The sequence below is a fragment of the Diadema setosum genome, chromosome 17, assembly GCF_964275005.1.
Source record: "Diadema setosum chromosome 17, eeDiaSeto1, whole genome shotgun sequence".
In the NCBI taxonomy this organism is placed as follows: domain Eukaryota; kingdom Metazoa; phylum Echinodermata; class Echinoidea; order Diadematoida; family Diadematidae; genus Diadema; species Diadema setosum.
In genome coordinates, this window is record NC_092701.1 from 3,552,587 (window position 1) to 3,567,126 (window position 14,540).

At 36.6% G+C, this 14,540-nt stretch overlaps 1 protein-coding gene across 1 annotated transcript; it reads left to right on the forward strand.

The window, feature by feature from the left end:
- Positions 1–5,289: 5,289 nt before the first annotated feature.
- Positions 5,290–7,967, forward strand: LOC140240953 (N-terminal Xaa-Pro-Lys N-methyltransferase 1-like). Its single transcript, XM_072320725.1, has 2 exons — positions 5,290–5,457; positions 6,928–7,967. The coding sequence occupies exons 1-2, from the start codon at positions 5,290–5,292 to the stop codon at positions 7,438–7,440; spliced, it is 681 nt and encodes a 226-aa protein (XP_072176826.1). The 3' UTR covers positions 7,441–7,967.
- Positions 7,968–14,540: the final 6,573 nt, after the last annotated feature.

A 14,540-nucleotide genomic window follows, 5' to 3' on the forward strand; every position in this document is an offset into this window, starting at 1 on the left:
CCAGTGGAGTGTCCTACGTAGTGGAGTACTGCAGCTGCATGAACTGTGGTGGGTGCACACTGATCGCAGTTAGGCCACTGCGGCTGCTTAGCCATGCATAAACCGGTGTAAGATGCATGCAGTCGATCCGTAGGATCGTCAAAGAGGGGCGTGGTGCATTGTGGGATGAATCCAAAGCTGTAAAATAAAAATATAAAAAGTCGCGAGAATCATGTGATGGCGCTATTCAAGTTTTGAAAAATACATCATGTACTAGTAGCTGCAGAATCAAAGAGAATAAAATTATTTTCCCCATTGGTAGAGAGGAGAAAAATCTCGTTGAGCAGAATACATTGTAGTACGCAATAAGAAAGTTTTCATTTTTGCGCAGCAGTGAAAACCAAAGAAACCATGTTGTGTTTTTCTTGCAGTTGTTCAGGGGATGGGGGTGGGGTGAAGATTTGCAATGCACTTTGATCCTATATTTCCCAACAAGTTATAGGTAAATTGTGTCGTGCGTGGTTGTTGGTTTGAGAAGGGATAACAACCATATGAAAAAGGTTGATTTCTTATGTCTTGATAGACCTTTAGTGTTACACAGTACTTGAAGAGCAAATACTGTATGAATGTATCAAGTCAATCATGTAGGCCGATGTTCTTATTGACAAAATTCAGTGCACATTTTGTACAATTAAAGGGATGACATATATCATTGGTGGAGATGAGAATTGGTCTTCTAACTTTTTGCGAGATACCAAAAAAAAAACAAACACTTATGATATAGTACAGAGCATACCATTTTAAGAGGAATTTAAAGTTTATTTTATGAAAATCGGGTTTGGAATGACTGAAACTTCCAAAAACAAAGTAGAACAAAGCGATCGTAATAATGTGTGGGTCCCACATTGCTCTGTTTTGGATATCTCTGCCATTTCAAAACCAATTTTCATCACATAAGCGTTAAGTTCCTCATAGAATTACATGCCCTTTCATATTTCATAAGAGGTTTCTCATTTTCTCACCAAAAATGTTAGAAACCTGAAATTTGGTCTCAACCCAAACTATACAATCCCTTTAATACTAATAGGCTTAATGACCTTGAAGCATTCGTTTTTACGTTGTATATTGCAAGTCACTGTCTCTGTTGAAAGGCGAGAAGAGGACCGTGTTCAGTGACTTACAATGATAGAAGAGGGTACTACATGTTGGATGAGAAAAAAAAAAAACCCACACACACACACACACACACACACACACAACCACAGACGTACAAAATAAAAATCCCCCAAACAGTCACCTCAAGTCGGGTTTACAGGTGAAAATGCATTCTATGCTTAGAATGAGTATATTCAAACTCATATTGAAGAGACCGGTAAATAGTTAATATGAAATAACTTCAGAGAATAAGAGTCCATGAAAATTAACTTCCACATGCGTTATAATAGGCCTATGTAGGCCTATGTATCCAGTTTCAAAAAGCAGTTATTTTTATCATAATCAAAAATTAATATGAACGCATGCTGAGTGAGACGTTTCTTCTCTATATTATACTAAAACAAACAACAGAACAAACAAACAAAAAACGTTATGCCCAGATGAAGATATCAAACTATGAGGTTAACATTAAACGGTCGTAAATGGTCGAAAAATCGACTTGTTATTTTGAATCAAACAACTCGAATGCTAATCAAAACAATTCCCATGTCTCGAAAAATTTGCATTGGGAGTTTGTATACATTGGATAGCCTACTCCTGCGGACTACCACGACCACAAAATGGACTATTATCGCCGGTTCTTGTTAGGTCTCTTCACTGGTCCCCAGTAAACAAAATGTGGCTTCCCTAAACATCTACAATGTGGAATAATAAAATATAAAAATATATGATTTTTTTTAATTCAATTTATTTCAACAGAGTATATATATAAGAACGGTAAAATACAAACATTACAATGAGCGCGCAACTTACATCATGCAAGATGCAATGAATATAAAACGTAGGGGAAGCAATAATAAATGGCCTTTCAAAGGTTGATCCCTGTCAATTAAAAATGGTACAAAACGTTACAGAATATATTGGACTATACAGACGGCAAAAACGTTAATAGGAAAGTGAGATATCTATAACTCATTCATGAGTGTGTCAAACGAGATTACTGAATCAAAAGAAACTGTTACGTTGGTGGAGATGAGAATTGGGCTTTTAATTTTATTTTTTTTTTTTTTTTGGTGAGATTCCAAGAAAACACTTAATAGTACAGAGCATACCATTTTAACAGCAATTCAAAGTTTTTGTGATGAAAATCGGGTTTGGAATGACTGAAACATCCAAAAACAAAGTAAAGCAAAGCAATCGTAATAAAGTGTGGGCCCCACACTTAATTAGAATCGCTCTTTTTTGGATATCTCAGCCATTTCAAAACCAATTTTCATCAAATAAACGTCGAATTCCTCATAGAATTACATGCTCTTTCATATTTCATAAAAGATTTCTCATTATTTCACCAAAAAAATGTTAGAAACCAGAAATTAGGTCTCAACCAAAACTGTACGATCTCTTTAAGCGATGAAAGACTAATGGTGCGTCGTCTGGTATAAGTCATTCCACAAAAGAGGGTCAATATACCTGTTAGTACGTCTATAGAAACATTGTATTTGTATAAAATGGAATAATAACTTATTACTCTGACGAGTATTATTAACTGTATATGCAACTCTAGTATTGTTTTCAATGAAGCAGTTGTCTAAAATTTTGGCAAGATATTATTGATATATAGACATATCATGCGAATGTTGGCAGGCAACAATTTTGTTACACAGATAACAATCTTAGTATAGTTAGTTTTTTTTTTTTTAAACAAGGGCTCTGAATTTACAAAACAATCCAAAATCTGTAAGTTCCTATTATAGATCGGGATGCAATTATTTTCATATTTCATGTTATTTTTCATCTATTGTCATCCTCCTATAATGGTGTACAAAATTCATATATCAACTTGCAAGATCGCAACTGCTATAGATCTACTTCACTGACAAATATGTCGGGGAAAACCAAGTCAGGAACCATGCAGTAGGAATCGAAACCTTCATCGGTCACCCACACTTAACCGACGGGCTATCCCTCGGACTGCGTGCCCATTATGTATTAATAGTGACATATGATTATACACGCACTGCAGAACTGGGGGCTGCAGCCCCCTCCTTTTTTTTTTTTTTTTTTTTTTGGCTGGTAAACTTATACCTAAACCAAATAAAAACAAAAGCATGCAAATCGAGGGGAAAAAACCCGGAAGATCATACTACATCCATTAAATTTCTCAGGGGGAGGGGTGCCAATGAGATTGACCCGGTGACGGTCCCTTGGGCGGTCCCTCCTCCCTCCGTCTGATGAGAAAAAAAAAAAAAACGCAAAAAAGAAAGAAAGAATAAAAGCAGGAAAGTATCGAAGAGTGCGTAATAATATTATATATACATGTAGTTACATTAGTATATTATACAGAGGGTGAAAACTGACAAAAATTAGCCCATATTCAACCTTTCTAGCTTCTCTTGCTTTGATTCAGTAAATTCGTCCCTGACTATTTAAAGGGGATATAGCTAGTAACTGATCAGCGGGAATCGGTGGGAATTCTGGGGGATGTTGCTCCAATTCTTGTGGGATTCATTTAAGAGTATTGTTCTGTGAAAATTATTCGGTTCAGAACAGTCTCCATATTCACGTAATGTGCAGTTTAATGCCCCGTCACTGTACAGGCATGCTAACCTGGAACTGTTAAACTGCACATTACCTGAATATGAGGCCATTCTGAAGCAAATCATTTTCACACAACGACAGATATAATGTACTCTTAAATGAATCCTACAAGGATTGGAACAATCATCCCCCAGCATCCACTGATTCTCAGCGATCAGTAAACATTACTAGCCACCACCCTTTAATAACGATGTCGGAATTTCAGAGCCTGCAGGCTCATCTCAGCAGATGCAATCTTTCAAATACATCAATAATAGTAAAGGGTGACAATTGCTTCAAAAATCTGTCATCTTTATAGTGCATCTTCAACCCCCAGCATTAACATTCTTCTTGCTTTCATGCACTTATGAGTGATCTTTTTTTTTTTTTTTTTTTTTTTTTTCTCTCTCTCTTAGGTCCAAAACATTGCCACGATCATCCACTGACTTGGACTCTTCACTAAATTTCTGCAAAAACGTACGGTTCTTATTCAACCTTCGGTTAGCTGTATGGCCCGAATTGTCTCTCTCTATATATAAAGGGGTCCAACCAAAGCGACATGAAAAGGCGCACTGGTGATGCAACATACAGGTAATCATCTATAGTATGTTATTGCTATATAAGGCTTATAACATTCTTGATGTTGTTCATAATATTGATAATGGTGATGATGATGATGATAATAATAATAATAATAATGATAATAGTAATAATAGTAATAATAATAATAATAATAATAATAATAATAATAATAATAATAATAATAATAATAATAATAATGATAATAATAATAATAATAATAATAATAATAATAATAATAATAATAATAATAATAATAACAGTAATATAAGCATAGTGGCTATACTAACTCTATGGCGCACAGGTCCACCTTGTCGTGCTCATGGCGCTTCAAAATTGAAAATATGATAATAAATGACTATGACAATCTTTTTTATCTTAACATATTCATAGTCATCACTGATAGCATGATTGGTTATGGTTATCATCATCGGCCAAAAAAAAGAAAGAAAGGAAAAAGTCAAATACACTGTCGATTATCAGAGTATTTACGAAATTCATGATAATGTGTAATTCCGTATTTCGTCCTTACATAGAATAATAATAATAACTGATAATTCAGAATAGAATGAAAAACGTGATGTTCAGAAATACATTCACTTCTCAACATTTCCATACACACGGTAATCATGGTAGTTTCGACAGGTGCCAGCATTTTGATTAACTTTCACGACCTGCTCGTGATTTCCGACTTTCTGTCGATTGTGCATACGCCGAGTGCAGAGAATCGGACGGTGTCGGCCCAGAATCTTTATGGATCGCGAACGAACCGGAACATGTGCGTTGCTATGAAGGATCAGTGCACGAACAACCCGTACGTGTACTAGTGAACGTACCGTGTGTACGTACAACTGTACTGATAGCTTTAGGAATCGGCCAGCCAGCCAGCAGCCAGCAGATCGCAGAGGAGCTACACTTATTTCAGTTTCAGTCACAGTTTATGAAATCTAGAGCTCAGACAATATAAAGCTGCCAAAAGGATAGGATTAACTTATCAAGATGGAACGACCGTCGGTTGAGCAAATGACGAAAGAAGCCTTTTACGATGACGCGAAGGTGTACTGGAAAGAGATTCCAGCCACGGTTGACGGAATGCTTGGCGGATTCGGTCACATATCGGGAGCAGACATCAACGGATCGTTGGAATTTCTCAAACCATTTTTGACGGTAACAAAATACATTTCCCTCCTACAGTATTAAGAATGCAAACGTAATATGCACACTGGGGCACATATGAATTTTTAAAAGCGTACATCAAACTAAAGCGTGTTCCAGTTTTCTTTTCAAAGAACCAGGTTAGCCGGTACAGGCGGTAGGCCTACTCGCTCGGTAGATAGCTAACTAAGTACCAACACGGAGATGGGTATGTGGGACTGCAATATAAATGCACATTTTTGTTAGGCCCCCAAAAAACAAAACAAAAAACAACAACAAACAAACAATAGCGTTAGGTCTAGACTATCTTGAAAGCTCCAGTAGGCCCTAATTTGATTCTCGAGGTGGTCTGGAGTATTCAGCAATACCAATAATTAGAACACATCAGCCTACTTTCTTGAAATTGAAATTGATATTGAACAAATAAATTGAAATTGTATTTGTATTGTAAATTTTAATTGAATTGAAATTGAATCCTCTTTGATCTTTTTGGCCGTGATTTGATTTGTGGACTAGCGACTGTAAGTGTAGGTACTAACATTAATTAGTCAAAAATCCAGCACGAATGGCTGTATTAAAGGCCCACTAATTTACTTCCGATTCCGCATCTGTGCAGATATCTCAAATTCTTCTGAACCAGCAAACTGCACCAAAAGCAAAATCATGATATCAATGCCGACTTGTCGCTCGGAACAAGTCATTCTTCGCAAGCAATCACGGTAAACACTGCCTGTGATCTGAAACTGAAGTAAGCCATTTAATATTGTGCAACAAATATTCAGTTTCAAGTAACTGGGAGCAAAAAATCAATTTAACTATTCAATATCTTTCTGTTTATCATGTTATCCTAGTTTTCATTGCTACTGCATTTCAGTGCTTACAATATTTATGTCGAAGAAGGACAGTTTGTCAATGAGTATATGAATATAATGAAAACATATCGACGGAAGAATTTCATGAATTTGAATAATTAGGCAGTACCCGCTGCATGCTACAACTAAGGATTAGAACCACCACTTGCTGTTGGGCGGAAGCTGGGTGGTCTAGTGGATATAATGCCTGTCCAGAGATCAGGAGGTCGTAGGTTTGAATCCTTCTTGAGTATGTACGCCCATGATTTTTTATCATGGCTACTTGTGATACTTAAAAACACTCATCAATTCAGTTGTGTGCCCACCTTGAGTAAATTGTATCGGTATGAGTTGACTTGTATTCCTAAAGTAATGGTAAACATATTCCACTCCTTTGTTTCTGTCTGTGGTCTTTGGGGAAAGTGAGTAAGTTTATAGATTTTGACTGTATACATTGTTTTATGAGCAGTACTCAGACAGGCCTGCATATTGTCAATTGTAGTTTGTGAATGTGCCTTATGAAACGCATAGCCATAAAGGTCTTGTTGTAACTTTTTCCATGAGTCTCAAAAGAATTTGTCTTGTACAGTATTTTTATTTTTATTTATTTATTTATTTTTTTTTTGTACAGTGTTCATGGCCTGATAGAGTCCAGTCAGAAAGAGCCCTAGACTGTGGAGCTGGAATAGGACGAATTACCAAACACCTTCTTCTACCCCTCTTCCAGCATGTGGATATGGTTGAGCAGACTCAGAAGTTTCTTGATTCAGCCAAGTCGTATATCGGGGCCGAGTCAGAGCGGGTAGAGCGGCTCATTTGCCGGGGTCTGCAGGACTACAGCCCTCAGCCAGAGCACTACGATGTCATCTGGGTACAGTGGGTGCTCGGCCACCTCACCGACGACCACCTGATTCACTTCCTGCGGAGATGTAAGGCTGGCCTGACAGAAAATGGCATCATCTGCATCAAGGAGAACATCGCCCGCTCTGGAGTGGTGTTCGACGACCAGGACAGCAGTGTGACGCGTTCAGTAACCGAGCTGAGGAAGCTGTTTAAAGCAGCTGGGATGAAGATCATCAAGGAGGACACACAGAAAAACTTCCCGATTGGACTCTTCACCGTCAAAATGTTTGCCCTCAGATGATTATGCCCAAAGGCAGCAGGAGTTATGATATTAGTCTTCACTTTTTATTGAGGGCAAAAATCTCTTTTTGATATTGCCCTGTCATAAAGCACAGTCGCCCTAGCTTAATTGGAAAGAGTGGTGGACAAACTTTTCTTCGGCTTAAATAGGGCTCTCACTCAGTGATGGGTGGTATCTGACCCATGCCAATCACCCACCAGTCACATGCACATGCACATAGACACAGTCATAACAGAGCAGAATTAGAGAGAGAGATAGAGAAAATGTGTGCAGAATGTTTACACCAGTGTGTAACCTGACTGTCTTCACACACACAATGCATGAACTACAGTACAAGTCTGAAGCACAATATGACTGCAAGCAAGATGATGTCCTTTGGTATTAAAAGTGCCACAAGCTGTCTCACTGTCAAATAGTGAATGCTAGTACTGCACAAGTCTTCTATAGGACTTTAGTTCAAAAGTTTGAAGCTGCTTTCTTTTTTTTTTTTTATAACGGCCAGTTTGTTTAAACAAATTGTCACTTTGAAGAGGTTTATCCTGATTTGACACTGTTTTGAGTTTTGAAAGGCAGACGGGGATAAGTGTATGTGATCTGCTCTCTGATTTACATCACTGGTATTTGTTCAGAGGTACTGTTTTTTTTTTATTTTTGTTTTACCAGATATATATTCCAGCAGGTGTTTACTTTGAATATAGCGATTCTGTGAGGTTTCAGCTACACTAGGGACTTCTACGTGATGACGTCATAATTTCATGATACTGCGTATGCTCCATGTTCTCTGGAATGTCAACCGCCAGAATTGAAAATGCATCCTTTAATGATTTCACATCCTCTCAGATTGAGAACAGGAATATTGATGGCAGCGCGTGCAGCTTGTATTTGGCGCGATGATTATGACGTCACCACATCTGTCATTTCACAGTCATCGTCGACTGAAATCTTTCATGGTTTTATTCTGGCATTAATGGGAGTTGTTGAGAATGTTGACTCACACTTTCGGGCAGCCTTTTCATGTTTTTGTGAACACTGATGTCATACAAAAGTTCAGTGGTCAATGAGAGGGTCAAAAAGTGAACATACATTGTAGTGACCATTTGAGAGCTCTAGAAATGCATTATTGGACTCTTACATTTGTCTCTGCAACTCATCACTGACAATGTGTGTAAGAATTTCCTTTCTGTTACTCTTGATGTGGAGTAAAACTACAAGATCTTGTATTCAATTCCAAGTCATGTATTATATCCAGAGATTATTATGATAACAAGTATCATAGCTTTACATGCGTGATATGATGTGTATCATCAAATGGGATCCTTTTTATGCTTATTAAAAATTTCAGAAACATGTCTGTGGTGGATATTAAATTTGCGGCAAAATCAGTAACTGTAGTGGAGGAAAAGCAGAAGACCTCTATTGCAAGTGTTTTAGAATTGGAGTGAAATTGAATCAAACTGCTGCTTCATTAACCAAAGTGCCACATTCCATTAAAACCTACCTGGTATGCATTTTTGAAAAGAGGTAGGGCATGGTAAGAGAAATGGGTTTTCCCTTTCTTTCTGACATCTGTTGTCCCATTCATACAAGATTAAACCATTAGCAGCTACAGGTCAATGTCAACCTCGGCTCCTGGAAAGATGCAGTATATTTTGCATAATAATGCATGGGTTGAGTCAAATATGCCTTGTGTTACTTTTAATACAGATTAATTTGCAGATTAGGGTGCTACAGAGACAATATCTTGTATTAAAAGAAGCAAGTACACATATATTTAACGTGACCGTGCATTACAAAATGAACAAAAAGTCGCAGCCCTTGATTCTACGTGAGGACCTCAAAAAGGTGAAACAGGTTGACCAAGTCAATCTTGAGTTTTTCATACTTTCTGAAAGAGTTAATCTTCGACTAAATTATTCTTAAGTTGGGTGTCATATTAAAGGAATTGGAAAGTGTGTTTTCAGTGGTTTTTCTGCAACCCCTTAGAATCTACTCTTTCAATACCTGCCCTTAACTAGAAATCCATGTCTGGCGACTTTTTGTTGGTTTTGTGATGCAGAGTCACATATGCAGTAGCAGCCACATATGGTTCAGTTATTTTAGATGGGTGTGTGTAAGCAACATAGAGGTTCATAGGTGGAGGACTTTTAGATAGAGTTAACAGGACCACTGGAAAGAGTGATCACAATATATAGTGTAATATGGGGGGGGGGGGGGGGGATATACCTGTGATTTGGGGAGTGGGCCAAGGAGATGAAATATATACTTCATAAAAGTCCACTGTGTCAATGTTGAAACTAAAGCCATTGTACATGTAGTTCATTGAGATATATCTTGAGATCTCAGTATATATCTCTATATTGTAGATGCTGTAAAAATGGAAATTTCACGCAAGTTATTTTTCACGCTTGGCTGGATAATATGAATTTTGCATGTTTTTGATTTTGTAGAATCAAATTTAAAGTATTAAACTAAAAAATTACATGCTGTTAGTGTTGTATTCATGCTAGTTTTAGGCATGCTAGTTGTAGGTTGTGCAAAATAGGCAAAAATATCTAGTTTTACAGAACTTATACTTGATTGGACTGCTCTTAAGGTTTCCGTTGATAGATGGGCATCATTTGTAGCTGGTGTAGTTCTCAAAGATAGCATTTCTCAGTGTCATGGCAATAAAGCTAGGGGAGAGAACACTATGCTTGGTCATGAAAAAAATAATCTATATTTGCCCAACAACATTTTATGCTGAGGTGAGAGGTGGGACTCGTGGGAGATGTTTTTATCTTATTCTACATGCAGTTGACTCTTCTGAGTAAAAAGCATTCACCTATTTAGGATATGCTCACTACATTTAAAGCAAAAAAAGAAAAAAGAAAAAAAAAAGACAATTGAGAGCATGAAAATAATAACACTACATGTACTAGTTCGTACTAATTCAAGGGTCTGTATTGGCTGAAGCCTCAGTTATCTCAGGTTTCAGGAAAAGGCATGGACGTTTAATTTGTTAATTAATATATTAAATTGTTTGCTTTTTCTTCATTTATTTACTTGTTATTCATTAGGTTGTGCATCTATCTAATTATGTGTATTTTTTTTTTTTTAAATAGATCTGCAGAGTTGACTTTACCCACAAAAAACCCCAGTCCAGGTCTGTAGTGAGTATTTTAGGCCTGTAATCGCTACCTCAACTCTTCAATTTACTGTGCTTCCAAGAACAGGCCACAGACTCAGTGTTCAACCCCCCTTCCCATCCCCACCCCAGGCATATTTACCAGAACAGGCTCTAAACTTGGTGTTACAGTTTGTTCCGACATGCATGGATGCAACTTATATACAGCTTTAACCATTCCAGCAGTGAAAAATAGGTGTATTGAAATCTATGTACATGTATGGATTTCTTTTTAGTGGTGCACAACTGTTGTGGTTGCCTATGTATACATACAAACAGGCGATTCATTTTGTCATGAAAATAGTGTTAATGTGTGGAAAAATCTACCATAGATGGTAAGTTTCAGCATAGACACTAACTGACTTTGAGAAATGAAAGCATTTTAATATTTCATCCATATTTTTTCAGTAGTACAGTGTAATTAAGTGTGTTTTTATGCCTCCGCCACCAAGTGGTGCCGGAGGCATTATGTTTTTGGGTTGTCTGTCCTTCCGTCCGTCCATAATGAATTTTGTGGACAGCGTAACTAAAAAACCTTTTGAGGTGTCCTAATGAAACTTGGCATGTATGTGTATTAGGGGGTGAAGTTGTGCCTATCAACTTTTGGATGCACATGTTCAAGGTCAAAGGTCAAGGTCAAATGCTTAAAATTTTGAATGCTTGAAATGCTTGAAACTTAGTACATATTTATGCATGCTCTGCCCGACAGTGATTCTCTTATGAATTTTAGGTCAGGGGCCAGATGAAAATGGTAACAATTTACTATTCAATACAGAAATTGCACTTTTTCTCCATACCTTGAAAATTACTCAATGCATAAACTTATGAAAGGGTCAAAGTCAAGTTAAAGTCCTTAAATCCCCAAATACATGCTCTCCTATTCATCCAATTTAAACCTAGGTCAAGGAAGGTGAACATTCAACACATTTGTGACAAATATGTCATTTTAATATTTTGCCAATTTTGTGAAAATGTAATCACACATTGTCCACAATAACATGTACTATAGACCCATTAGGAGAATCATGCATTATGGCGGAGGCATACCAGTCGCCATAGCGACATTTCGAGTTTAATTGTGCACTTTTTCCCCCGCTATACCATGAAATGAAAAAGAAGTTATTCATTGTATATAATGTCACATATATAGTACTACTGAGGTTGGAAAACTCCACTTTTTAAATCCTTAGTTGCAGTTAAAAGAGTGAAATCATTAATTTTTTTTTTTTAAAATAAAAACCCTCAAACAAACCAAAGGCAGGTTTCCCTAGGTGTCCCTGGATGCCTTGTAGATATAGGTGTCCCTGGATTCCTTTTAGATATGGTATAGTGCCACATACATTGTATAATGATTCACTGACAATAGTAGTGACCTCCACAGTTAGTACTTTGCGTAATTTGTCACTGATTTACTCAGTACGGGGAACCTTGCTACGCCCAGGACCTAAAAGCCATTACAATTACCTAGTTAGGTCGAGTTCTCACTATGCAAAGTAGGGGTACAAAAACAAAGGAATATAATGAGTTGGAACCTCAAAATCACCTTGTTGTATGAGGATTCTATTATATCCGACCTCTTTACGATGAGATTCCACTCTATCATTTCTTTATTGCTTGTTGTATCTCTGACCTGTTGGTTGTACCTCTCTAGTATATATATTTTTTTTTTTTGATTTTGATTTTATTGGTTCCTGCATTATATCATTGCTCATGCAGATACATAAACATATATCATATACATTAATGGTACCATACATATAAATGGATATACATGAACAGTAGTTGCTAATAAAATTAGTTTTTTCATTACCTTTAGAATATACAGCAATACATTTCTTCATTGCCTGTACATAAATGTCCAACAGAACAGTGATGCAATGAATAACGCAGAAGGGCTACAGCTTAAGCATTGCTTGATTTGCATGCAGCCCTCGTACATAATACATAACATATAGGAAAATAGGGAAGGGATGACTTGAATAGAGATAGGGATAGGAGAAAGGAGAGAGGAGAGGTCTATCTGCTTTCACTATTACACAAAGTTAGAACACCTGGATCTCTGAATAGCAAAGCATGGCAAAGTATTTTCTCACCGAGGTTCAGGTGAACAGTTACAGGTCATGGTCGGTTACATAACATTACGCAATAAATTCAGAACAACGATAATTCCACGAGGGAATTTCATATACAATACAATTTCAATGACATTATAAGATCACTGATATCCAGAGAGCAGCATTGTCTTTACAGCTTTCTTGAAAGAATACATAGACTTTAAAGTTCGAATTTCTGAAGGAAGAGAGTTCCAAATATCAGGTCCAGTGTGTCTGATAGATTTCAGAGCCATCACCGTTTTAGGATTTTGTAGATGAAATTTATCAGATTGCCTTGTGGGATAAGAATGTATATCCTTGTTTAAATGAAATAATGAGAAAAAAGAAGATGGCAACTGACCGTTATACAAACGAAACATAAAAAGTGAATTTTGCAAAAAATTAATATCATTTACCTTTAGTGTTTTTAATTCTACGAACAAAGGATCTGAATGGTCCCGATAACCTGAATTGGTGCATATACGAATTGCTTTCTTTTGCAGAAGCAATATACTGTCAATGTGACTTTTCGCAGTTGCCCAAACAATGTTACAATATGAGATGTTCGATAATATCAAGGAATTATAAAGCATAAATAAAATATTCTTTGGGACATAATACTTAAGCTTACAGATTATACCAACGTTACGAGACACTTTATCTGAGATATATTGCACATGAGCATTCCATTTCAAATTTTCATTGATATATATTCCAAGGAATTTGACACTTTCTTTTTGTTCCAATAATATACCATCCACCATAATATTCAAATGGTGCATTTCATTTTTATGCTTCTTATTGTGAAAATGAATAAAATTTGTCTTTTTTAAGTTGAGTGACAATCTATTGCTCTTAAACCATGTAGATAATTTCGGCAATTCAGTATTAAGAGTTCTTAAAAGCGACTGAAAATCAGAATTGGAACAAAATACATTGGTGTCATCGGCGAACAGAATATATTGCAGTAACTTAGAAGAATTTGTGATATCATTTATATACACTAGAAATAGTAGTGGTCCCAATATGGATCCTTGTGGGACGCCACACAATGTATAGGTAAAACTTCAGAATTTACCGATTCATAGTATACATATTGCTGTCTATTCGATAAGTAATCATCAAACCATTCCAGTGGAATGCCACGAACTCCATAACAATGTAATTTGCGTAAAAGGATAGTGTGGTCAAGAGTGTCGAATGCCTTGCTTAGGTCCATGAACACACCAATAACATGTTTTTGTTCAGCTAAGGCAGTCGACACTCTGTCATACAACTGGGCTAGTGCCATATCAGTAGAATGAAATTTCCTGAAACCATATTGGTCTTGGTTCAGTACATCATTTTGTAACAAAAAATCATACAGTCTGTTATAAACGAGTCTTTCTATGACTTTAGAAAGACTAGGAAGAATAGAGATAGGTCGGTAATTCGAAACAAAAGAAGAGTCATCTTTTTTGTATACTGGAATAACTTTTGCAATTTTACATGCGTTCGGAAATACACCAGTTGACAACGACAAATTACAATAATATGTACTAAAGGTGTCAATATACTCCCAACAATTTGTTTTAAAAGAGACGTGCTCATTTCATCATGACCACATGTATGACTTGATTTTAAGGAATGCACAATATCAAGAATCTCACTAAAATCTGTTGGTTTGAAAAATAATGAATTATCGTTTGACGTGCCCAAGTACTGCGAGAAATCTGTCTGTGTATGATCAATCTTAGAAGCTTGACTAGGACCTACATTAACAAAGTACTCATTAAAACAACATGCTACATCTTTAGGATTACAAAACGTTTGTCCATTATTCGTAATTTGAGATGTTGACACCT

What these genes read in the sequence shown, in the direction of transcription:
- LOC140240953 (XM_072320725.1), top strand. Translation starts at nt 5,290, where the DNA reads ATGGAACGACCGTCGGTTGAGCAAATGACGAAAGAAGCCTTTTACGAT. An exon ending in TTCTCAAACCATTTTTGACG is followed by an intron (nt 5,458 to 6,927) that starts GTAACAAAATAC and finishes TTTTTTGTACAG; the next exon opens with TGTTCATGGCCTGATAGAGT.